Source organism: Urocampus carinirostris, chromosome 7 (genome assembly GCF_059441175.1).
Source record: "Urocampus carinirostris isolate Australia breed hairy pipefish chromosome 7, RoL_Ucar_1.0, whole genome shotgun sequence".
In the NCBI taxonomy this organism is placed as follows: Eukaryota; Metazoa; Chordata; class Actinopteri; order Syngnathiformes; family Syngnathidae; genus Urocampus; species Urocampus carinirostris.
In genome coordinates, this window is record NC_142355.1 from 41,582,553 (window position 1) to 41,609,745 (window position 27,193).

Below are 27,193 nucleotides of genomic sequence, written 5' to 3' on the forward strand. Positions count from 1 at the left end.
CTGTTAATAACGGTTACGGCGGTGTAAGGGCGGAAACAATAATTTCTTAGATTACTCCATTACTGAAAAAAATAACGCCGTTAAGTAACAGGGTTACTCCCAACATTGTCCATCAGTCACCCAGCTTCACCAATAAACTCCCACTACTGCCTGCTGTGTATAATTCCCGGACACTGGACAAAATCTCTTTTCATGCTATAAAATACCTCCTTACTGCTTAAATTGGTTTTCTCTTGGGTTTCGAGTTCACATGTAGCATTAAAGCAAAAGTAGGGCCTAACAATAATTAACATTTTTGTTTGAAATAGGAATTGCATGGGAGCTTGAAATCCTTGCTAATATTTGAATTTGATTGTTGTGTTTTCAAGGATTTAAAATTGCTTGAATTTTTGAAGAAGTGATTGTAAATGCTTGAGATTGTTGCCAAGTTTTTCAACAAGTCTGCTTAAGAATGACACTGACACTTCTACTGGTGGCTTTGCATTGCCATTTCATTGCTTCTTCCCTCGTTATTAACAGATGTTGGCATTATAGTTTAAATGGCTACGAATCATGAAGCGTCATTGCCCACTACAGGTCGCGCCCAGGAGGACAGGTGCATTCTTTAATTAAACAGGTACTATGAAATGAGTATCAGTTCAAGGAATAGGTATCTCATCTCATCTCATCAGCCGTACCGCTTATCCTCATTTGGGTCGCGGGGGGGCTTGAGCCCATCCTAGCCATCTCCGGGCAGTGGGCAGGGGACACCCTGAACTGGTTGTCACTGTGCCGCACAAGCGCTAACCACTGCGCCGCCGTGCTGCCCGGAATGGGTATCAATTAGGAAAATTTATTATGGGCCATGCAAAAAAATTGAGGTAGCCTTTCACCGGTTGTAAATTGTAATAGGAAAACTTCCTTCATTGGGGGAGATTTGTCTCAAAAACAAATATATTTGCGATTTACTCAAGATCTAAAAATTGTACGTCTAGATAAAAGCGCACGAAAGATTAATAATGGCATATGTTAATCACAGATAAAATTGTGGCTCTACAGAATACACGATTCACACCAGAGATCTTCTTTTAATGGTACTGGAGAAATTGGAAAGTTGGCTTTGAATGTCTTTAAAACGTGCATGAATATGGCCATGAAAAAGGTATATGAACCCTTTATATAGGAGTTTTTATTTTTCTGGCGGACACAAAAACTTAATATTTTTTAGCACAATTAGCAATACGGACTTATAAGACCACAATGTTCTCATGTTGACACAACTTGAGGCATAAAATTCAAAATTAGACAATATTACTGTCATGATTGCGGATTCAGGGCACCTGCGACTGCCCCGTTGGCGCCAACAACCCTGGTCGCTAATTGACTCCCTGACTCTTTTTAAACCCCCGTCTTCCGAGAGGAAGCTGTCAGACCGTCTGCGAACCTATGCTTTCAGCTAGGCAAGCTCTGTACCATCCGACATTCTCCTGCCCGGTTTTTTCCTGCCTGATACCTGTTGCCGACCTGTTTCTGGACCCGTTTCTGCCCTGCTCCTCCGTCCCGGCAATCGACCCGTTTTGCCCTGTTTCCTGCCTGATACCTGTTGCCGACCTCTTTTCGGGGCTCGTTACTGCCCTTGCTTCTGCGTCTCGGCTATCGACCTGTTTTCCTGCTGCATATGACTACCCTCGCTTGACACATAAGGGACACTTCCGCGTTCTTGCCATCAGCTACCCGTGTCCGACGATCATCGGCGTGGAAGCAAGCACTGCTCTCTTTCTCAATAAAACTGAGTAAAACGAACGCTATTGGGTCCTGTCTCAGTTTCTGGCTTGTGACAATTACAGTGAAATTTGCTCTTTCTCTGCTGTTGTAGATGAATGTGTGTATACCCACACATCCTCTCCTAACAAGAAGATTTGGACTCTGTCGAAGCAAAGACCAATAACTCATTACATTCCTTCATTCCATTTTATACTGGCTACAACTATATTCTGGGATTTATTTATAATCCACAGAGCGTCCTTTCTGCATTTTTTGTTATTTAAGCCCGCATTTCAACTGCAATCTAATCATGGAGACAGTTGTTTTTCCCAAAGCATGACTTGTTTTACTAAGACTATAAACAGCAACTCCCCAAAATGAATGTCAATTTTCACATTCTTGATCCTGTCTGTCCTCAGTCCAAACCAAATCATTTGCAAGACAGCTCAACTTGCAAGCTAACCGGAATCATAACCGGAAGACTTGTTGTATATACTATTCACAGTATTTTCCAAATCTTAATCATTGAAACCGGGAGGTTATTTTCTGGCTGAGTCACAATTATCACAATGAACTGCAGAGCTATGGATTGATGGATTAACCCCAGAGAATTGTCAGAGACCATCTGCCTGTCTGTCCATCTATTGTCAACAATTTTTAATCAGTCTTTCAACAGAACTATTCTCTAAATGTAACAGCAATAGACTAAACTTGAAATATGTTAAATATGTTTGACTATCTCAAAATTCTTTCAAATCTTTTGATTCTATTTACAGATATATTTTCAAAAGAGAGTGTTGGCGTAGACATTCTTTGTCTCGTTTTGTTCAACTACCGGGACCAGGCCGAGCTTTTGGACAAAGAAAAAAAGAGCTGAAGAGAAGCAGTTTAGTTGAGGAGTTTGATTACAAAACAGAGTACTCTGGGCCAATTCATCAGGAGAGCGTTCTCAACACAGAAGGCATCGAAAAATTGCTGCCCACTGTTTTTATTCAAAAGGGGTGTGGATTGGGAGGATAAAACCTTAAATTTAAACAAGCAAAGGAAGGAAGTCACAGCTTCTTCAAGAGCTTTGTGTTAAAACTGGACACAGCTGTATCTTGAAAGTTGGATGATAGGGGTTGACTTATCGGAAGACTATTGCTGGGAAAGTACTGATATGAAAAGATATATTGAAACATCAAAATAAATACAGAAAGTATACACGTCATTCAAATATGTCGATAAGCATAAAGGAACTTTTTTAACAACTAAATTGATATTTTCAAAATAATGATGTGCTTATTAAACAATAAAACAAATATAGCTGGAAAGCTCATGTGATAGTGAGAACAGACTCGGTGACACATTTTATAATCTAATAAGTGTCAATATACAGTAGTTTATATTCACCGAGATTGGCTGTGCGCCATTAGAGCATTACCAGCGTGGAGATGCAAAACCATTTTTGGGTTGCATGTCCCTTTTTTGGTAGGATCTTTGGCCTTTTCACCTCTGGAGTGACTTACATAATTGCTTGTAAAATATTGTGACCCTGGCCAAACGTGTTCTTGCCTGGGAGATTAGAATGGCTTTCTGGGAAAGATGCTGAGTCAGCAAAACCAAAAATGCTAAATCAGCTTTTTGGAGGGCAGTTTAAACACCTGGGGTAACCTACCTGACTGCTTATAAAGATGACGTTTTTATTCAATGTCTTTCTAGCCTTGGGGAGTGGAATTTGTTTCTCAGAAGAAATGGTTAGTCAACAAAAACAAAAGAGCTGAGTCAGCTTTTTTTCAGTTTTCATTCGTGGGGTAACATACCTGACTGCCTGTAAAAGATAGTGGTCTTATGTTGGGTGGACAAACATAAATCAGATAAACAAACAAACAAACAGAAAATAACAAGCAAACAAAGAAAGAGGTATACATACTTAGATTCCAAACAAAAACATTATCACTACCTTTGGTTTGCTCGCGGGTGATAAACACAGCCCCAGGTTGTGTATTTAATCTGTTACCTGAATTTCTTTTTTCAAGAATAAAATAAAAATGCATGTGAGATTAGAGTTTCAGTTAGGCTAAACTTGATCCCCTCTAATTCATCATTTGCTAACGTCCCCCCACAGGTCTCCGTGTGCGCCTTTAATTTAGTGATTGGTATGCATAATACTGCGAGTGCAATTTAGTGCTGCAGCTAAATGACAGATTAATCACAGTGGTGTGAGCCCATGTAATCCGATTCCATTCGAATTCATTATGGGTAAATCTCATGGCGTCATACAGTGGGTTTTAGTCAGAGGCAGTCTGGGGCAGACGTAAGAAAACAAACCTTGTCCAACCAAAACAGGAAAATCAACATGTTAGGAAAAAAGGTAAATTACAGTAGGTGATCACATCAGGTGCTTTTTAACTATACCTATACAATTTTGAATTTTTCTTAAATACTTAATTCATTTATTTTCAGATTTTTATTTATCCGCACTAGGGTTGTGGTGGAGCTAGAGCCCTTTGGCAGTGCGCATGGGACACACTGGACTGTTCGGCAGCCAATCCCAGGGCGCACAGATACAAACGATCATTGAGTTAAACACTAATTCAGAGGTGATTCAGATAAACAAAGAGAAAGGGTGGGCAAACGAGAAAGAAAGAAAGAGAGAGAGGGAGAGAGAGAGAAGAGAAAGAAAAAGAGATAGAAAAAGAGAAAGAGGGATTGCGAAAGAAAGAAAGAAAGAAACAAACAAACAAACAGGTAAGAAAGAAACAAACAAACAAACAAAGAAACAGGAAAGAAAGAAAGAAAACATACACAATAACATATTAATTGACAGGTATGCAAATTTTGTGATGGATCAAGCTTTTATTTGGTAAAAAAACTTGATCTAAAACCTTTGTGAGCGATAAATATGCAAAATACTTTTTCATGGCACTGTCGGAACCATGTTGTGTCAATTCGTTAATGACGGGACCAATCGGCTGATGTTGACTGGCAGGGCTGATTTTAGGTTCAGAGCTTTGGGGGTGCTATGAACCCGAGTGTCTGGCTGGTTATTATTATCATTTTTTTCATTTCACTTAATGTAATTAAGGATCATTCAACACTGTTAAGGAGTGTCACTTCCCATTTGTGAACATCACATTACACTTCAAACTGATCCAATGGGTAGCGCCGACAACCATATACAAATAAATTGGGAGCAGGTTTGGTGTATTTCTTAATAGTGACTGGACATGGTGACTTTTTTACAAAAAAATGCAAATGCCCATGCTGGTGCTGAGAGGATAAATAGCCTACACACTCACAACAATTACAGTAAGCTAGGCTGATCATTGTTATATTGGATTCAACGCAGCTAAAACGACTAATATCTGTTGATGATAACTAAGTCATGCTATAACCACTGTATAACATATTCTCATCGTAATACACCAGAGCCTCCACAGACTACGCCGCTATACCGTAAGTGACACTAGCCGACCCAACAAAGAGTGGTGCTAGGAATAAAATGGACTGAACCATATCAAGACAGATGCTTTGTTCACATTTCTATTTTCGTATTATTATTATTATTTTTATTTTATTTTTTATCGAGTGTTTCTCATTATATTAAAGCCTATCCTGTCCTCCCCAAAACAATCTGGCTACATCCATGTCGACAGGTATGTGATGAGTATGTATTTACTGTATTTTGCGGACTATAAGGTGCAGACGAAAACCACAAATTGCTCAAAAATCTAAACAAGAGTCTTATAAATACATGGACCAAAATGGAAATGTGTTACCATGCTTGTGCAGTTCTTGATCAGTTATTTTTAGCGCTGACTACAATTGCATATCAATGGTGGTTATGGGGATCGAATGGGTTATTCACATAAGCATAACTTGAATGCAACAATCCAGTATTTCAATTGTAGTCTGACGATATTCTCACAGCCCGGTTATATCAACAATCAAGCACTGTGACTTGACTTAATGCCTAAGCATTATTTTCCTTTGTTTTCTAACAAGAGCAGCACTCTTTTGCCTCCAGGCTAAGCGGTGCCCACTTTATACATCACAATGTCATACCTGTCAACTTGTACGTTTTTGCCGCACAAAGTACGTTTATTATGCATTTTAAGACGTGTACGACGCACGAGAAAATCTGTACGGAAAAACGCAAATTTGTCGATTATGGGTATCATCCAGTATGCACCAACTATCACGAAACGGCAAATCAATCAAGTCAAACGAGTTCGCCGCAGTATCCTATATCTCTGTATCGTTTTTTTCCGTTGCAAACGAAGCGAGCGGTTTGATGTAGTGAAAGGAAGTCCGTCTCTTTTTAGAGAACCGGCTTTTCTTGCTCAACTCATTAAAGAGAGCCGGCTCTCTAACGGCTCACTTGCTTTGATGCATTATATTACAAATCATTATGTTGTATAAAGAAGTTAAGAAAAAGAGGAAGTATAAAATGAGAAAATGAAAAAAGACAGGTTTGTGGTTATCCCTTTAATCAGTATATTACCAACAATAATTTAATGCAGAAAATGAATTAATAATTTGAATAAGAAAATGTATTATTCTACTTAATTATATGTACATGTATTTTTTCCTTCTACAATGAACATCTAAGCTACTTAATTTTTGTACTTTTTTTTAATAATAAACCTCATTCATGTCGAGCAACTCAGTATCTCACAACAAAATGTTAATTAACAATATATATGATATAACGAAACACATGTTAAACTACATAAATAAACACGTTTGAAAAAGAAACGTGGTTAAGATATTTTTGTATCTTGTAAGGGAAAATACGACCGTTTGTAAGGGCATGGAGCCGTGGAGGTTGACAGGTATGCAATGTTTGCCAACAAATGAAAAGGGTCTATAGTGCAGATAATACGAATTGTTTCTCTCATCATTTTTTATTTTGCTTTTAATCATGCTTTCACGACGATTGGATTTCCTGGCGCCCCCTCCCGTACCATCCCTCCCCTTACTCTTCTCATCGACTCACTCGACAATCGACCTTCTTCCTCACCCGCACGGCAAACTCGTAGCGCTCAGTCAGACCTCTGCAACTTTTGCAGACTCTTCACTTCACAGCCATGTCGTGCAAATGCTGAAAGTCAACCTGTCTTCGTGGCTCGTCTCAGGAGAGAAGCCGTCCGAGGCAGGTTTTCTCCTCTGATTCCCGAATCGGAACCGACACTCGAGAGACGCCCCGGACCGAATGGGAATTGGGAGCCTTTTTCCTCATTAATGAACCGGGCCAGTAATGCAGGAGACCGACGTGCTGCGCTCATCTGCCCTTCAAGATGGCAGATTTTTCTTGAGTTTGGAGAGGACGCCTCTGTTTATTGTTTGCCATGAATAACAGAAAGCCTTGCACCGATGGCCCCTGTATACGAAGGTGAGTCCCACTGGAACGGAACGGGTAGATACTTTGCACGCTCGCGTCCTTCTGTCATCATTCAGCACGCACGCCGTATTTACTTTATAATGTATTTCAAACACTTAACGCTGCCGCTACCTGGCGCTTTTTTGTTTTATGCAACGTCTTACGTTTCATGTTTTGTTATTTTCAGTTTTTCTGTGTGCAAACACCTGCAAACGATTCCATCTGTGCTCATCCTGAACGAATCAAATAAGGCATTGTTCACGCTAATCAAAAAGCGTCAGTGTAGTGTTTGCTTTGCTTCATTTTATTGTTCTCAAGACATATAATAAAGCTATTTGAATTTGCTTCGCTTGCAATCGAATGTTTCTTTGGTTGCATATTTTTTTAATCCTGTCACACCAAGACGAGTGCAGGTCCTGTAATAATTCACTGGCTGTAAACTTAACGATCTTGAATGCATTTATGCTCAGGTATTCTGCAAATTTACATCAGTCCATTCTAAACGAAATCCCGATACGCGTATATTACATTAAATTTGAAATCAGACTCTTGCTTTACTCACTCGGGCGACAAGCTTGCACGCTGTAAACTCTAAATGCGCAATTATAGTTATTTCTGTAACAAAGTCCAGCACGTCTGCATTCCCGCTGGAGTTTTATGCAAATGAGACTGCGCCACAAAGCAAATAATGACCCCCGATGTATCCAATATTTGTTGAGCCTCATCGACCGTCTTTCTTTTTCTTAGTTACTCTATGGTCCCTCTGCTGGCATCAAACGGAACTTTCCTCAGTAGTCATGTTTATTTGTTATAGCCCTTAATCACAAAAAGTCTCAAATGGCTATATTTTTGTAGTATTACTGTAATTTTATTTTTGTAGTATTTCTGCTGTAGTATTTCTATAGCTGTATTTTCTAGTATTTCTGTAAATGGTAAACGGTAAATGGTCTGCAATTATATAGCGCTTTTTAAGTCACTGAAGACCTTCAAAAGCGCTTTACAATGTGCTTCACAGTTACTCATTCACACACATACTCAAGGAACGTAATTGCCTATCGGGGAAGTGTCAGTTTCTTGCCTAAGGACACCTTGACATTTTACCTGTAGTATTTATGTGGTATTTTTTTAGTATTCCCATAGTGGTTTTTTTTTGGGGTAGTATATATGTATTAATTTTTAGCCCCTTTTTTGCTGCTCGCCCTATATTTTCTGTTGTAGTGTGGTGGTATTTTTGTAGTATATCTGTAGACATATTTTTGATGTGGTAGAGTAGTACTACAGCATTTCTGTATTTTTGGGGTATTTATGTTGTAATATATTTTTTTGTTACATTTTTTTATTGTTCTATTTCCATCATAATATATCCGTAGCAGTATATTTGTAATTATAGTAATTATAGTAGTATTTTTGTAGTTTTACTGAAGTACTTTGCAAATATTACTGTCGTTGTATTTTTATAGTATTTCTGTTGTAATATTTCTGTAGTAGTATTTTTGTAGTACTTCCATAGTAGAATTTTTTTATCATATACATAATATTTTTGTTGTTGTATGACTGTGGTTGTATTTTTTCTAGTATTTCTGTCGTAATATTTCTGCAGAAGTAATTTTCAAACAGATTTCTTAAATATTGTTATTAATGAAAAATTGAGACTACAAGCCTATGAGGCGCTGATTTTCTGACGTAAAAAGAGTCAGATTTGAGACTGGTACAAACTGTAATGAGCGTAAATGACATTTCCTGGTTTACCCTTTTGAGTGGGGGTAGGAAAAGGAGACAGTGGGGGAATTAATTACTTTGCCTGTTCCCCCGCGAAGTTAAAGAAAGGTTGCTATGCTATGTGCACTGTGGAGTCGTCATGGAATTGACCAAGGTCCCCTTTTGAGAACAAGATGTTTAATTTGAGTAAGGGGCCATGATGTTGTTTCATTCCTTTGGCTATAGGTAATGAACTTCACATATTAGCCTAATCCTGCATTGTGATCTATTAGAATTTCATTGACAGCAAGTACATGTGTCCAAAAACTTTTTTTCATAGGCATTTTACATTAAAAACTGATGAAAGTGTTCAACTGATAGGAAGGACTAACCGCTGGTGTCAGGAACATATGGCTCACTAGTCATCTATGGCTCTTTTCATGAGTACATATGGCTTCGGACATATAGGATAGAATTCACATGACAATTTAATGTATAGTTACACATGAGCCAAAAGTCACAATTGTAAAGCCAAGACAATGATGACCTCAAAAATTGTTTGGTCCAGTACATATAGGACACAATTGTAACTACAGTTTACAATCAAGGTGCCACACCAACGGAGCCCGTTTTGGCTAATTTGGGCTAAGTAATCCTCTCTATGGGAGCTTACTAAATGGTAAATAGTCTGCATTTATATAGCGCTTTTCAAGTCACTGAAGACCTCCCAAAGCGCTTTACAATGTGCTTCACACTTGCCCATTCACACACACACACGCACACAACAATAGCGGCCATGCAGCCATGCAAGGCGCCGACCTGCTTATTGGGGGCATTAGGGAAGTATTACATATTCATTTTTTAGACACTTTATAATGAAGATTCACACAAGCTTAAACCCAGAAAAAAGTTTTTCCCAGAAGCTCTAGCAAAGCACCTAGAGCAATTTCATTTGGTGAGCGGTAAGAATGGGTGGAGCTATACGCGGGACATGATGCGCGCAGTCCTTTTCGACCAGCGCCGTCTGCACTAAAGGTAAATTTGTAGGTATCCTCGTTTGCAGTATTTTGTGACATTTTTACAAAAGAACTTTGCTCGCATTGCACCCTGTTTTGAAACCATTATTTAGTTAAAAAATGAGCCCCTCAACACTTGACAGTGACTGCGGGAGGGAGACACATTTTAAGTGGTATATTTATATTGATATGGGACACAATTACTTGCATTATTATTATTTCGTGGATTTTACACAGTGAACTAAAATGGGCCAAAGAATTCGCTTTTGGAGAGCGGTTTTGGCGATTTTTTAAAGTTTTGGCTTAAAATAAATGGTGGGGCTCTCTGCCCCCCCCAAAAAATCAAAATATTTTTGCTTAAGGCTCTTTGGGTGAAAAAGGTTCCCGACCCCAGTCTTACAGGAAGACAGATGGCGAATGGGGAGACATTGTGTTTTGTGCTCTTTGCTTGGTTTGTCAGGTTGCTGAATTCTAAAGAAAAAGCAGTGTGATGGAACAATTCCACAAATGTTGGTCTACGTTTTCAAACACAAACCAGTCCCCTATACACATTAGGCATGTAATCGCATCGAAATGTTGTTGGTTAGTTATTTGGTTGGTTTGTAGGTTGGTTGCTTGGTTGGATCCCTTAACCACAAGGTTTGCAGGGGCATCATTTTCTGTGGTGTGTCTTGGGCAAGTCCAGCCTGGTGGCGCCCATCCCACACCAGGCCAACATATGTTTCCATAGGTCTTCAAACCGGGGACCTTTCGCGTGATTGACGAATGTGATAACCACTCATAGTTCATGGATCCTTTAACCACATGGGTCATGGGGGCACCAATGAGGACGCAACTCTGGACAGCCTTCTCCAATATTGATGGTCCCTGCCCTGTTCTTGGGTCTTGGCAAAGTTGGCACCACCCAATTCCTTCATGTTGTCACCCCAGTTCTTTTTCGGTTTTCCTCTCCCCGTGCCCACTTCGATGTGGTAAATATCTCAATATTGATGATAAAAGAAACTAACAGCTTTTAAACGTAATAGTGTTGCTCTGGGGAAGAAACTGTCTCTTAACTTGTTTGTGCTTGTCTTAAGGGACCTGTAGCTTCGACCAAAGGGCAACGGGTCAAAAAGCTGGTGGCCGGGGTGAGAAGAGTTCTTTTAGTGTTGCAACAACAAATAAATAAAGTTGATTAAAATCGATTTTCAAAAGCGTTGGCAACGGGATACCTCATCTATTCGTCGTGTTACGCGATTTATGAGACACTAAGCACGTTAAATCAATGCATTACCTCTTTGGTCTGGCAGAGGGCGCCTTGAGAAAAGTATCTTACATTTAAAAAATTTTAAAACAATTTTTTTATTGTACATCATTACAAACAAAAGCGGAATGAAACAGTCAAGCACTACAAAATGAACAATTTTCAAGGAAACAGAAAGTGCTGAAGAAATACAGAGAATACAATATGTAAAATAAATGAAATATATAATGTAAAAAGAAAACTAATAATGATGACATGTTTCTTTCAACAAAAGGGTCAGATGCTTAAGCATATTATATATTATTTACACATGATTCTCATTTTCAAAGATATAACCAAAAACAAATTCGTTGAAAACGTTGTAAAAATTGGTTTTACCTATTTCATATTTTGTATTTTTTTTTTACTACACATGCATTATTTTCTTTTGTTTGATTTATCTAAATGTAACAATAATAAGGTGGTAGGAAAATAGTAACACTTTGGCTGGTGTATAGCCTAAGCCTACATTTGTATGTCTCATCTCATCTCATTAGCTGCACCGCTTATCCTCAGTAGGGTCGCGGGGGTGCTGGAGCCCATCCCAGCAATCATCGGGCAGTGGGCAGGGGACACCCTGAACTGGTTGCCCGCTTGTGTTTTAGACAGTCTTGGATTTGTTATCATTTTATATTATATCATATTAATCTGTTGTTTTGTGCACTATTTTCCTATCTGTTGAAAACTTTGAAATCTAAATATGGGAGAAAATATATATCTATTTTTTTTTCATTGAATAATCGAAAGAATAATCAACCTATTCATGATATTTGTTAGTTGCAGCCCTAAGTCCTTCATAATGTTGATAGCTCTTCTGTGGTATCACAAGCCGGTAATGTCGTCCAGACTGGGCAGAAGCAGCCAATGATCGCCTGTGTTGATGACTTACATGAAATTGATGTATACAAACCTTCTATTGTGAAACCAAAAGGGCAAGGGCAGACATCAAGTGAGTTTGTGAGGAAACTAAAACACAACAAAGACTTGCAATTGCACCCCTGAGTAGAACAGGTCCATGAAATGTGGCAAAAAAGAAGCATTTTATTGTGGCAAGTATACAACACGCGTCTTGAGAGGGTGAAATCCGGACATACAGTATTGACCATACAGGAACATAACGCTGCTTTATGAGGATTTACTCATTCAAAGCCAGTGTTGGGCCTGTTGAAGAAAAAAATAGCTATGGTTACTCCTTCTAAAAATTAATTAATTACCCCCCAGATTACTGACACAAGAAAGGAGCGCGCTATTCTAAAAGTAATAATCTATTTACTGTATGGACCTGCAAATATTGCTTAAAATAGTCACATAATGAAAGAAAGGGAGGAAAACGTGAACACAACCCAAGGAAGCGGTAAAGCCTTTGTATTTCTTGGCTTGTGCAAGCTTACAAATTGACACAGACAGACACTCCATATCCATTTTGTCCAAGTCTTCAAACCACATTTCATCCATTTCTGGGTAAGGTCCATGACGTCTTCTTTTTTTCTTCGGGTTTGGTGTGTTGCAAAAAAAAAAATTGTGAATAAAAGTACTCTTATACGTAAATTGTGAGCTCGCTGCTCACGTTTGGCTTATTAATTTAATTTTCCTTGTACAAACCACACCGCCTCCCCACTGCCTACTTTTCGCTTCTGGTAAACTGATTCTGTTATATCAGGTTTTCATTTAGGGTTTATACAGGTGCCTGAAATCCTTGAAAATGCTTGAATTTAATGTTTTGTTTTCAAGGTCAGGCAAATGCCTACATTTGAGGGTGACATGCTTGAAAATTATTAAAACCGTTATTGTTGCCATGTTTCTTGCTGGTCTGACTCTATAGACCACGCAATAAATGAAGAAAAGTTAAAAAAATAGTGCTTGAGAATGAGGTCGACACCCCTGATCTGGTGGCTTGTTATTATGGCATTGTCATGTAAAGCGTCACCGTAGTAAATAGTAAATTCACATATTTTGCAGGGGATCCCTCCAAAACACATGAAATATAATTTAAATGCTCAGAGATCTACTGTTTTTTGGGGAAAATACAAAACTATTGTAGGTTTTGCACACTGAACAAATTCAAAGGCGAACAACAAAACAAAATACCTGAAAATGCAAAACAATTGAATAAATGAAAATTACAAATATTAACTCTTCAATGCTATAAAGAAATACTAAAATGCAAAAAAACTAACTATTTACCATTGATTTTTTAACCAAACTAGACACAGATCCTCTGAAGAACATGCAAAAAATATAAATGTAAATATGTAAAACAAATAGCAAAAGATTAGCAGTCTCTAAGATTGAAAGATTGAATGTATTCTTCTTTGGAGCAATCAATATCATTAAAAAGAGTCCAAATTTGGCTCTTTTTTCTGCTTTTTATACATTCAGTGCCTTCTTTCTTTTTTTTGTCTTCTGTATTAAACTCTATTACTACCTACCATTTTTATAGCCCTTTCCATGTTTGTAAACAAGTGTGACATAGCCAAGCTGCACGCGCATTGTTCGAGAAGAATGGCAGATTTCATGTAAGTTCATAGCAGCCCATTGACACAAAAACATTGTAGATCATAGATACGTACAGCTGAAAATAACACAAAGTATGTACTTTATTTTAGTCATCAAAGTCAACAACAACAAAAAAAACCCTTCCTTTTGATAGGTGCAGGATTTTTTCTTTTGAAGGTTTTGAAACAAATTCAAATGTTGGCCTTGAAAGTGTTTGAAAAGTCCTTGAATTTGGCCATTAAAAGGTGTACGAACCCTGTTCATTTTTCTGTGATAAATATAGCTTAGATTTGAATATATATGGTAGAGAGAATATCAGTAGGGAGAAACTGTGCTTGAGCCAGCGCCACAGAAACTATCAACTGTATTCTATATCCTCCCACATTCCAAAAACATGCATTTCAGGTGAATTGGCCGGTTCAAATTGTCCCTAGGTGTGAATGCGCGAATGAGTTGTCTGTCCCTGTGTGCCCTGCGATTGGCTGGCTACCAGTTCAGGGTGTCCCCTCCCCACTGCCCGATGATTGCTGGGATGGGCTCCAGCCCCCCGCGACCCTACTGAGGATAAGCGGTACGGCTAATGAGATGAGATGAGATGAGATATAAACCACCCTTTTTAGTATCCTGATCAGCGTTGTGATCCCGACAGAATTCGGAGTTGTGTGCTATGTTGTGAGCGTAGGAGGAGGGAGAATAGTCATAGATAGAAAAACATACTAATTCATGAACGACCATATTTTCTTGACGATAGGTCTCTCTTGATTTTAAGTCGCACCAGCCAAAAAGTTCATAATTAAGGAGAATAAAAACAAGTGTAAGTCACATTCGGAGTATAAGTTGCACTTGTGGGTCAAATTTACATGATAAAATGCAACACAAAATACATACATGTCCTCTTGAAAGGCAGTTTAAAATATAAATAAAATAGAAACCTCACTATACTAATATTGCACGTACGTGCATAACATAGACACGCTCGACGTTAACGACGTAACATATTTCGAGTTATTCAGATAACTCAAGCTTAAAGAACTTGCTTACCAACTATCATCTTTACTCCAAATCACTTAATCCAATGAAATATTTATCCTCTGTCACTTTTACAGGGAAACAACTCCCGGTGGGTCCTGGAGTTAGATGATTGTGCAGGTTTCCTCTTTCCGCTTTTAGGTTGCGGTCAAGGTTGCTATGATCAACATAGGCCAAAAGTGAAAGTCATATATAGTACTGGTAATACAAATGTATAACTCAATGATATGATAATGTGTTAATAATTTTACGTACAAGTCTCACTGGAGTATAGCTCCCCTTGGCCAAAATATTTAAAAAACTGCGACTAAGTGTCTGGAAAATACAGTACTTTTAAAAAGTAGCGGAGTAACACACCATGTTGTAACAGGTGCTCAGTTGCAACATTTTACTAATAAGGTGTTAGAGTAATCGTTACCGAGAAAAGTAATTGTGTTCCAGGAAAGTGTTTTTACGCGGTACTCCCAAAGCAGTTTACAGCCAGAAGGGAGTATGACTCACGCTCGCCCAAAAGTGGTAACCGCCGTCTGCCGTGTCAGGAACAGAGTGATGTTTAATGAATATACCCACACGGCCAGATACACAGATACCTCGGCTTTGCTGTTAATGGGGACCAGAACCCCCGCAAAAAGGAAAAATTCACTAAGTAGTGTCGCACCTTCAGAAAAGCCCCCATGGGTCAAACTTACCTCAAGATGACGTCATTACAGAATGAGAGACTGTAACATATAACTATATTAAAACTACAAATAAAAACACACACACAATTGCAGTTGAATGCTTTTATTGTGATTATAAAAAAATGAAATAAAATTGCAGGGGTTCTTCTTTCAATGTAAGAAAGCAATCTACCTAGCTGCGCCCTAGTGTCAAGTGTCTTCGAATTGAGCCAGATCTCCGTGATTATCATAATGAAACCGTCCCGAGTGTATCGGTTTCCCATGAGTTGTAGCTCCAGGTCATCAGTTTTATGGCAGATCGACCTTGCGTTGGAAAGATTCAGGGTCCTCAACGGTGGCTTGGGAGAGTTTTTAGCTTAGCCGTAGCAGTAGCCAGACCAGCAGCACAGCTCTTACCTTCTCCCCAATGCTGCCCAAGTTGCTTCTGGAACTTGATAATAATCCACAGAGCACCCACTGGTGATCCCCACTTGACTGCACTTTTCTGACTTTCCTTAGAGTCTGGTTGAATTGATGAATTTCTTTTCAATACCATGCTCTGCAGTCTGTTTTAAGAGGCATCCACTTCTGCTACAGCCCGCTGTTTGATTGACAGCATACACCAGCCTATCACAGTCACGCATACAGTCACACACACCCAACACAGAGCGTCTTCCCTCATCTGTCAATTATAAATCCGCAAAGGAATGAAATGGAGTTAATCGAAGCGAGAGGTAGCATAGATGACTTTCTACCCCTTTCTATGTACACAAAAGGGAATGTACCCTGTCCTGATTTGTAAGGAAGTTCCCCCTTTATTGACGTAGCGACTTTACCAGAAATGACTCCCCGGCTCCATCTCCCGCCTTCCTCCGCTCACCCTTGTTTGGAACTGCTTGATTGATCTCTTCCTCACAGGCCACGACCCAGGATTACAGTCCAGGGTTGTGCCTTTTTTCAGCTCTGATTAGAATTGCAGGAAGAGCTCTGCTGGATTCCGAGTCCTTGGCCGAGCCACATCTTTTGTGGATGCCAGGGTTGGGCGATAAATCAAATGGAATACGATTCTTACTACATTTTAAAAGTCTACAGTTTGCTACCTCGTGAAACAGAGAGTTGGAATTTAGTAGTTTGTTGGATACCTGTCAACCTGTACGGTTTTGCCGTACAAAGTATGTTTATTATGCATTTTAAGACGTGTACGACGTACGAGAAAATCTGTACGGAAAAACGCAAATTTGTCAATTATGGTTACCATCCGGTATAACCGACTATCACGAAACGGCAAATCAATCAAGTCTAACGAGTTCGCCGCGGTAGCCTCTATCTCTGAATATTTTTTTTTTTCGTTGCAGACAAAGCCAGCGGTTTGATGCTACTGTGTGCATGGGGATTTCCCATCATGCATCATTCCGAAAAAAAATATGGTGTACGATTATTTTGTATTTTGTAAGGGAAAATACGACAGTTTGTACAGGCATGGAGCCGTGGAGGTTGACAGGTATGCATCCGGTATACACCGACTATTACGAAACGGCAAATCAATCAAGTCTAACAAGTTCGCCGCGGTAGCCTCTATCTCAATATCGTTTTTTTTCGTTGCAAACGAAGTGAGCGGTTTGATGCTACTGTGCGCATGCATCTGCCGCCTCGGATTTCATGTGGTAGTTATGTAGTGAAAGGAAGTCAAGTCAAGTCATTTTTATTTGTATAGCCCTAAATCACGAAGAGTCTCAAAGGGCTTCACAGATTATTACACTATATTACAAAGACTATTTTTCAGCCGACGAGAAGAGTAGGTTATTCATATGCTATGGAGTAGAAGTGAGTTTTAAGTTTACATTTAAACATTTCCACTGAGGTTGCAGATCGGATCTCAGGGGGAAGAGCATTTCACAGCACCGGTGCCCGGATGGAGAACGCTCTCGAACCAGCAGAACACTTCTTTGCTCTTGGGATTGTACTTGCGAATAATATCACCTAATGGAAGCATGTAAATGCTGAAAAGAAGGGGGCCAAGCACTGAACCCTGCGGAACACTACAGGTAACATTAAAGGGCTCAGATGTCATTTCAGTCCGTCTCTTTTTAGAGAACCGGCTTTTTCGGCTTAACTCATTAAAGAGAGCCGGCTCTCAAACTGCTTACTTGCTTTGATGCATTATATTACAAATTATTATGTTGTATAAGGAAGTATAAAAGGAGAAAATGAAAAAAGACAGGTTTGTGGTTATCCCTTTAATCAGTATATTACCAACAATAATTTAATGCAGAAAATAAATTCATAATTTGAATAAGAAAATGTATTATTCTACTTACCGTATTTTCCGCACTATAAGGCGCACCTAAAAGCCTTTATTTTTTTCAAAAGCTGACCATGCGCCTTATAATACAGTGCGCCTTATTTATGGATCAATTTTAAAATTGCAAAGTTTTCCAACTAACTTGCAGCCGCCGACTCGATTTTCCCCCGAACGCCAAGTAGTACGCGGTGTATGCTGGGATTTATTTACCGGCGTTTCATTGGCTAACCAATGTGTCAATCATCATTTGAATCAATCACTATTGGCTAAAGTTATTCGGAGGTCAAGGGGCGGATCCTTTTTATCATTTACAGGCTGGCATTGGCTTAAACGGCAACACAAAGCCTGCAATTGGCCAAAACAAGGGTGTATGCTGGGATTTATTTACCGGCGTTTCATTGGCTAACCAATGTGTCAATCATCATTTGAATTGATCACTATTGGCTAAAGTTATTCGGAGGTCAAGGGGCGGATCCTCTTTATCATTTACAGGCTGGCATTGGCTTAAACGGCAACACAAAGCCTGCAATTGGCCAAAACAACGGTGTATGCTGGGATTTATTTACTGGCGTTTCATTGGCTAACCAATGTGTCAATCATCATTTGAATCAATCACTATTGGCTAAAGTTATTCGGAGGTCAAGGGGCGGATCCTTTTTATCATTTACAGGCTGGCATTGGCTTAAACGGCAACACAAAGCCTGCAATTGGCCAAAACAAGGGTGTATGCTGGGATTTATTTACCGGCGTTTCATTGGCTAACCAATGTGTCAATCATCATTTGAATTGATCACTATTGGCTAAAGTTATTCGGAGGTCAAGGGGCGGATCCTTTTTATCATTTACAGGCTGGCATTGGCTTAAACGGCAACACAAAGCCTGCAATTGGCCAAAACAACGGTGTATGCTGGGATTTATTTACCGGCGTTTCATTGGCTAACCAATGTGTCAATCATCATTTGAATTGATCACTATTGGCTAAAGTTATTCGGAGGTCAAGGGGCGGATCCTTTTTATCATTTACAGGCTGGCATTGGCTTAAACGGCAACACAAAGCCTGCAATTGGCCAAAACAAGGGTGTATGCTGGGATTTATTTACCGGCGTTTCATTGGCTAACCAATGTGTCAATCATCATTTGAATTGATCACTATTGGCTAAAGTTATTCGGAGGTCAAGGGGCGGATCCTTTTTATCATTTACAGGCTGGCATTGGCTTAAACGGCAACGCAAAGCCTGCAATTGGCCAAAAAAGATGAATGTTTATGGCACGTGGCTGACGGCATAGAGAAAGCATTTTTTTCTATTCTGTATTTGAAAATATTTTATTCTCCTGGATTTACTACCCTCACGGATATAAGAGGACATTGGCTGCACATTATTATGAACACAACGACTTCGGTGAGCTACTTCGGGTTTTATATTGTCCCTGTATCTTGTTTCAGACTGAACTTGATGTTTCTGTGATAAGCGGTGCAGATAATGGATGGAATGGAGTGTCTATTTTTAAATTAAACTCAATTCCAAGTGTTTATTGTCATATGCACAGTAAAGTTGCGAGCGAAAAAGAAAATAGAAACTCAGGAATGGTTGGCATTTCCTTGAATCCCAAGACTTGAACCTTCCGAATGATGGAACGATGCATTTGAGTGACATCGTACGGACACCGCATCCGCACGTGTTCTCGACACGTATTTGCGTCTTTGCAAGCTTTGGGAATGTTAAGGGGGTAATAAGTTGGACTTAACTCTCTGACTGTTTTGTCCACGTTCCCATTGTAGCGCCTTATAATCCGGTGCGTCTTATCTCTGTCAAAAATCGGACCAAAAACTATTTTTTTGGGGTGCGCCCTATAACCCGGTGCGCCTTATAGTGCGGAAATTACGGTAATTATATTTGCATGTATTTTTTCCTTCTACAGTGAACGTCCAAGCTACTTAATTTTTGAACCTTTTTTATAATAAACCTCATTCATGTCGAGCAACTCAGTATCTCACAACAAAATGTTAATGAACAATATATATGATATAACGAAACACATGTGCAATATAACATGTTAAACTACATAAATAAACACGTTTGAAGAAAAAAATAGGGTGTAAGATTATTTTGTTGTTTGTGAGGGAAAATACGACAGTTTGTAAGGGCATGGAGCCGTGGAGGTTGACCGGTATGAAGTTGACTTACTCCAAACTGGTGATAATTATTTATCTTAGTAGCATATATTCCAACAGTTTGACATTATTTAAAGTATATGTACTTTCTGTTTTCTCTATTCTCTAACATTCGTCTGGTACTGAGAATAAAAATAGTGTGATTATGAGATTAAATGTTTTCACATGTGATCTATGTCGTTGGTGGTCAGGATTTGCTGCTCTCACCCCGCCAACTGTGTTCAAATCTCGTTATGTCCAATTTTGCAATCGTGACCAGCCGATATTTTTTGACTGATCAATCATTGCACAAATACAGTAAACCCTCGTTTATAACGTACACCCAAACTTAGTTTTTAGACTTAAACAAGCACTTTATATACAAATAAATACGGTAGTTACAAGGTATTCCAAAAACCTTTGTACATACAGTCGATCCTTGTCTTCGGATTCGCCTTTGAACTGCTTTATAGAGGCTGCCCTGTTCAAATAGGGAATCTAGGAAAAAAACTATACACGATCTTGATTTGAGCTGCTAAATCAAAAGAGTCAACTTTTTTTTTCCAATGATACTCAGTCTTCATCACATTAACGGTTTAACTCTCTTGGTTCGTAATCGGCCGTTTTTGGTTCCTCATGCTCTCAGTAGTCACTTGAGTCCCCTACTTTAGTGCTCTCGACACATTTTGCAGACCTCTGGCAAACTGGGAAAGCATGGTTGTCTCGACCACATCAGTCGCTGACAGTTAATTTAGATCAAAGTGGTCGAGTGAGTGCTTTGAAGGCCGGCCTCTTTCTTTCCGTTGGCACTGTTGTTGATGCGTGGTGTCACTTTGGAACAGCTGCTTTTGGCTCTGTGGTTGCATCCGCCCCCAGGTAAAGACGAGAGCATACCCTTTGCTGTTCATCACTTCTTGAGATTTAAAACCGATATGAGCATTTAAAGGCACAGAGACACCTCGCTACTTCGTGTTTCTGTTATCGCTGGTTCACTGCTTCTTGGATTCTTATCGTGCATTGTGTTCTGCTTTCTGGTTGGCTAAACAGAAGAAGATGCTTTCTATTGCCAAAAGACTTGGACCTCTTTATTGGCTAAACCTGCACAGAAGCCACATGCCGGTCTTTGACGCTCCCCTAGTGGCTCTCCAGCGCTTTTTCAAAATGGTTGAATTCTGTTGGACAGAACTGGAAGGTTAATGCAGTTTTCCATAACGGACACACGTTAGCCTCAAAGTATCATGTAAAGCACAGGTGCCAAACAGGCGGCCCGCGGGCCAGATCAGGCCCGCTAAGGGATTGAATCTGGCCCGCAAGACAACACTCAGAGAAAAACAAGCTGCAGGTTGAAATATGTTAACTTGATGTTGCCAGAGCCAGGTGCCTCGAACAAAGACACTGTACTTCCTTTTTTCCTTTTCTCTCTTTTCTCTTTCTCTCTTCCTACCCTTCGCACTTTCTTTTTTTTTTCTCTCCTTCTGTCTTTCTATTTCTCTTTGGATTTCTTTCTTCCTCTCGCTTTTTTCCCCCTCTCTCACAACTTCTCTTTTTATCTCTTTTATTTCTCACGCTCTCTCCCTTTCTCTCTTTCTTTGTCCAGCCCTCTCTCTTCTTTTCCCTCCCTCTTTCTCTTATTTCTTTATCTCTCTTTTTCTTTCTCTTTAATCTACTAGTCCGGCCCCCGACAGAATGTTTGTTCTATCGTGTGGCCCCGGAGTTAAAATGAGTTTGAAACCCCTGATGTAAAGGAAGGTTGATCAGGTCCTTAAGTATTGCTATAAAAATCATTTTGAAAATTATAATTTAACTTATACAGAAATAATTTTTAAAAAGAAAAAAAGAAAAGTACAGTACTTTCATTTGTTGAACAAATACATAAGCCTGTGAATTGGGTTTGTTTTTGAGTAATAAATTATATATACATATACCACAGCCATATCCCCCTAGTGGGAGGTGGCTAGAGTCATTTCTGACTCTTTTTGGGAGATTGATAGAGAGGAGGGGATTCCCAGCCCCCTCGCTCAACCCAACTGAGGTGTTGGGAGTCATTAGGTGACCAAACCCCCCAATTCCAACCCCTAATGCTGAACGCCAAGCAGGGAGGCAACAGGTACCAATGTTTAAGTCTTAGGTATGACTCGGCCGAGGCTTGAACCACAACCTCCCAGTCTCGGGGCGGGCGCCATACCCCAAAGGCCACCGAGTAATAAATAAATCATTAATAATTACACAAATCAATATATATTCTTTACCTAGCCACACATTGTTGTACTCCTGGGCAGATTTCTGTTGTATTTTAATGTTATATTATCAATAATAATCAAACATTATGCACCAATATATTCATTAATTAGTAATTTCATGTTTTGCAGGGGATCCTTGAAAAACAATCAACTACAAAAAAAAAATTAAATACAAAACAATTTTAGCTTCTTTCACACTGAACAGATTGAAAATCAAACAACAAAACAAATTCTATATATTAGCTCTTCAGTGCTATAAATAGATAATACAATGCAAAAAAAGTTAACAATTTACAATTCTACTTCAATCTTTTTTGACACATATCCCCTGAAAATATGAATTACCAAAGGCAAAAGATCAGCAGTCTATAAGATTGAAAGATCAAATGCCCTCCGCTTCAGAGCAATCAGTATCAATAAAATGAGTCAGAATCTGGCTAATTTTTCCGTTTATATACTTTCCATCACTTTCTTTTTTGTCTCATACTTAACTTTATTATTACCCAAGACCTATAAAGCCCATTCCTTGTTTGTAAACAAGTGTGACGTAGCCAAGCTGAGTGTGCACTGCTGAAGCAGAATGGCAGAATACATGACAGTTTATAACAGCCTATTGACCCAAAGAGATCATAGATTATATAGATAGGAGAAGCTAAAAAGCATAAAGCATGTGCTAGCAGCAAGATAGTGACCTTTTTTAGTCATCAAAGTCAACCACAACCAAAACAAACATTCTTTTGGTAAGTGCTGGATTGAAGGTACTGTTAAAATTGAAAAATTGGTTTTGAAAGTGCTTGAAAAGTGCTTGAATTTGGCTATGAAAAGATGTATGAACCCTGCTTTAAATACAACTGATAATAATTAAATTAAAAACAAGTTAAGACAATGACAGATTCGGAGCTGATAGAACGGAGTAGGCCCGTAATGATGAGACCAAAGAGTTTACAGCGTATTCAAGAGTAGATATGCAACAAACTTTGCTTTGCGTAAACACAAGTAACTGAAAACACATTTACTTTTTGCCCAAAGGGAACATGATAATTATCTGTGATTGCTTGCATGTACTTTGTTTTGAAAAGGATTTGTTGCATTTAGCTAATAATTTTCTCATTTTCTTCTGCCTACTCAAACGTTCCTTTTGTAGTTCAGACATAAGTACAATGATCAGAGAAATATCTGATGACTGTTGGACTTTGCCGTAAAATATGATACTGCCTGTAATTTTACAATGGTATAATTAGGTACGATACGGCTGAGTTCTAGCACATCCTGCGCTTTAATGTGAGCCGTAGTTCAAAAAAACAATTGAATTAAGATGTTACTGATAGACAGTGAGCAGAAATGACCTTTTGAGCAGTAATTGCAAAACAATTCTACAGTAAAGATGTCAAACTCGATTGTGCCCAAACCTAAAGCTTAAAAGCGCATTTCAGGCCGCGAAATGGAACGGATACAAACTGAAATTTGAACTGCTGATCTTTGTAAGCGAAGCAACTCCTTTGTGATGTTTTGGTTGGTATATGCAATCGCATAATTGGACGTAGCCTTTTGCTCAAGTAGCTCTTGCTTTGCATCATGGAATTTGTGGTTTGTGTGTCAAAGCAGCAGTAATTCAAAGTAAGCCGTTAAAATATATTTTTCTCTATGAGTCCATGGGATGAATCCTATTTTGCTACCTTTTATAGTCATTCCGTGCATTGTATTTTCTAGGTGTTTTAAATTTTGGGAAGAAATATGAACGAATGGAACTGATGCCGGGCAGCACAGTGGCACAGTGGTTAGCGCATGTGCTGCACAGTTCTGAGGCCATGAGATCAAACCTGTCTGGAGTTTGCACGTTCTCCCCGTGCTTGCGTGGGTTTCCTCCGGCCCACATTCCAAAAACTTGCATGTCAGGTTATTTGGCCGGTCAAAATTGTCACTAGGTGTGAATGAGCGAGTGAATTGTCTGTCTCTGTGTGCCCTGTGACTGGCTGGCAACCGGTTCAGGGTGTCCCCTGCCAACTGCCCGAAGATAGCTGGGGTGGACTCCAGCACCCCCGCGACCCTACTGAGGATAAGCGGTGCAGATAATGGATGGATGGAACTGATGCCACCTAATAGATTTCAGACAAACTGTTTATTGGAACATCATAGATCATAGTAAACTATGCTTATGTGATACCGTCATAAATGAGTGGTAGAACTTAATTGATTTTACTTTGAGAAGGTTAACACTTTATTTTGAAAACTATTGAACACTATTTCTATTGTTTATTTATGTGTATGGTTGGAAACCAAAGGTAATTTACAGTATTCCTGCAGTGTGTTGTCATGGGGGTAGGAACCTTTGTGAAGTTTCTGTTCACATGTGCTATTTACGGGGTGAGTCCCTTCTGGCCAAATCAGATCAGTTAGTGCACAGGTGTCAAACAGGCGGCCCGCAGGCCAGATCAGGCCCGCTAAGGGATTGAATCCGGCCCGCGAGACAACACTCAGAGAAGCGCAAGAGAAAAACAAGCTGCAGGTTGAAATATGTCAACTTGATGTTGCCAAAGCCAGGTGCCTCTCACAAAGACACTGTACTTGTGTATTTCTCTCTCTCTCTCTCTCTCTCTCTCTCTCTCTCTCTCTCTCTCTCTCTCTCTCTCTCTCTCTCTCTCTCTCTCTCTCTCTCTCCCTCTGTGTCTTAACCTCTTGCTCTAACTTCCTTTTCTCTCTTTTCTCTTTCTCTCTTCATAGCCTTCGCAGCTTTCTTTTCTCTCCTTTCGTCTTTTAATTTCTCTTTGGATTTCTTTCTTCCTCTGCCTTTCTTTTCGCCCTCTCTCACAACTTTTTATCTTTTGTTTCTCAAGCTCTCTCCCTCTTTTTCTTTCTTTGTCCCGCCCTCTCTCCTTTTCCCTCCCTCTTTCTCTTATTTCTTTATCTCTTTTTCTTTCTCTTTAATCTACTAGTCCGGCCCCCGACAGAATGTTTGTTCTATCGTGTGGCCCCCGAGTTCAAATGAGTTTGACACCCCTGAGTTAGTGGATTGAAGAAGAATGGTTCACACAGCCTCATCCCAACACACAATCTCTATTATCTACAGAGACCCTGTGGTTGCGCCCTTGGCCACTTTGCTCAACATTGTTATGTGGTACCCAGGGTAATATGGGACCCGTAACACTAAGATTATCTTACACAAGGTAAAGTGTTTTTGCACATGAACAAATTGAATAGTTAAGAGACGTTTAGTCGTCGTACTGAAAGAGCTTTACTGACATTAAAGGTGGCTGAATATTATGAGCATTCTGCAAAGATTCAATTTCATTTATTGATAATTTAGAATAGTGTTCGAACATATTTTGTGTCTCTTGGAAAATTTGTGAAAAGTCACTGAAATAGCTGTGAAATCGGATCTTGTCTGTTGAAATGTGTTTGTGTTTGTAGTTTATTAGAAACTAAAAATAAGGAGAGAACACATCAAGAGACAAGATCTCCTTGGATCCATTTTTTTCAGGAGACCTACAGAAAGTAATAGTGTTGTGAGTCCAACTTAAAAGGCAAAATAAAGTTATGAGTCAAAACTGAAACAGGAAAAAGTAAAGTGCTGTAAAAAGGTTGTGTGTTCAGGTTCATTTAGAGTTACCATTATTCTAATTTCAAGTGTACAGGAAGTGCTTATGTATTGTCTAAAGTTGCGCACTGTCACTGCAAACCTACTCTGCTACTCTCGCAACACTGCACCATGCACACACGTTCGTTATGGCAAATAATAAAAAACTCACATTTTATGTAATTGATATCATATTTATCATATTGGAGTATTTTTTTTATGTTCAAATACTCTTCATATGTTTTAGTGATCAAGAGCATGTGTTATGTAGTTATTAAAGTTTTTTTAAAAATCCTTTTTGAGGGTCAGGAACGGACTAAATAATTATTAATTATATCATATTGAGAAAATCTGCTCCTTACACAAGCAGTTTGCGCAAAAAAATATTAAGCTGGTATAGAACGAATTAAGCTCGTATGTAGAGGAACAACTGTACCTTTAAAGATGTGACTCAATTACAAACAGATAATTATGTTGTGCCAGACTCACCTGTCCCCTCAAAAACAGAAAACAGGTGTTTGCCACTGTAAATGTTTTTTTCAGAACCTCACATTTTTAAAAGAATGGTATACTTTCAAACCAGTAACTGTCCCTTGCAGCATTAGGGAAACTAATTGCCTGTTTTTTAAAAAAATAAAAGAGGAGCGTTGAGCAACATCAAAGACAATTTAACCCACAAGCCAGATGTGTTTGCATTCCTGAGTTTGTGGAACTCTTCTACGTTTACGTGCAGATGATGTGTTAACGCAGGGGTCAGGAACCTATGGCTCATGAGCCATATAGGGCTCTTTTCATGAGTAAATTTGGTTTAGGAATTAAATTCAAATGTTGCTTATTCCTCTGTGGCTTTTCTAGACTGGGTGATGCTGAATCCGGTACATGCAAAGCCACACTTTGAACTACAGTTTGTAGTCAGGGTGTCACACCAACATACCCTGTTTTGGCAATAGATCACTAAGAAATCCTTCAAATGGAAGCTCATTAAACTATACATGCTCACTGTTGGGATCATTTTTAATGAAAACTAGCGGAACAAACTATAAAACCCCAAAACACCAGCAAACCACTCAGAGCAATTTTATTAGGTTAGCGGTACAGGTGGCCCAATCTCTGCACACAGCACTTCCTTCGCTCTCTCGCTCAGTGCAGTCTGCGCCAAAAGTCAATACGACTATATTCTTATCGTTTTCAGTATTTTGTGACATACAAAAGAATTTTGCCTGCACCTCATTTTGAAACGATTATGTAGGACAAAATAGATGGTCAAAATTAGCCTCAAGTGGGGTGCATAGTTTGAGGTGTCCCAAAAAAGTTGAAAGTTAAATGTTTTTGTCTATTTCTCTAAGTATGTGTTAACAATGCCCAACTAAGTTCAAAGAGCCCTTGTGCTTTATTTTCCACTGTGCCTATCTCCTTTTGCCATACTTTTATCATGCCTGTTCAGGGTGAAACAAACCTTGAAAAGAATGAAAAAGGAAGTGTTCGAGTGTGTGTAAGAAAGGCTATGTACTTGCACGCAAATCATTTGTAACTTAGCCGCCATCTCCTGGCTTAAAGCTATGATTAGAGCCTCTACACTCCTCACACAGTTTTTTTTTACAGTGTTATAAGATTGCAGCAAAGGTTCATAGGGCTGT

The 27,193-nt window shown here is 39.2% G+C and overlaps 1 protein-coding gene across 1 annotated transcript in view; it reads left to right on the top strand.

The window, feature by feature from the left end:
* Positions 1-6,746: 6,746 nt before the first annotated feature.
* The window catches only part of hipk2 (homeodomain interacting protein kinase 2), a 173,896-nt gene continuing 153,449 nt past the window's right edge, over positions 6,747-27,193 (top strand). Inside the window, exon 1 of the mRNA XM_088341004.1 lies at positions 6,747-7,120. Within this exon, the coding sequence (XP_088197130.1) occupies positions 7,102-7,120 (19 nt within the window). The 5' untranslated portion in view covers positions 6,747-7,101. The remainder of the gene's footprint in view (positions 7,121-27,193) is intronic.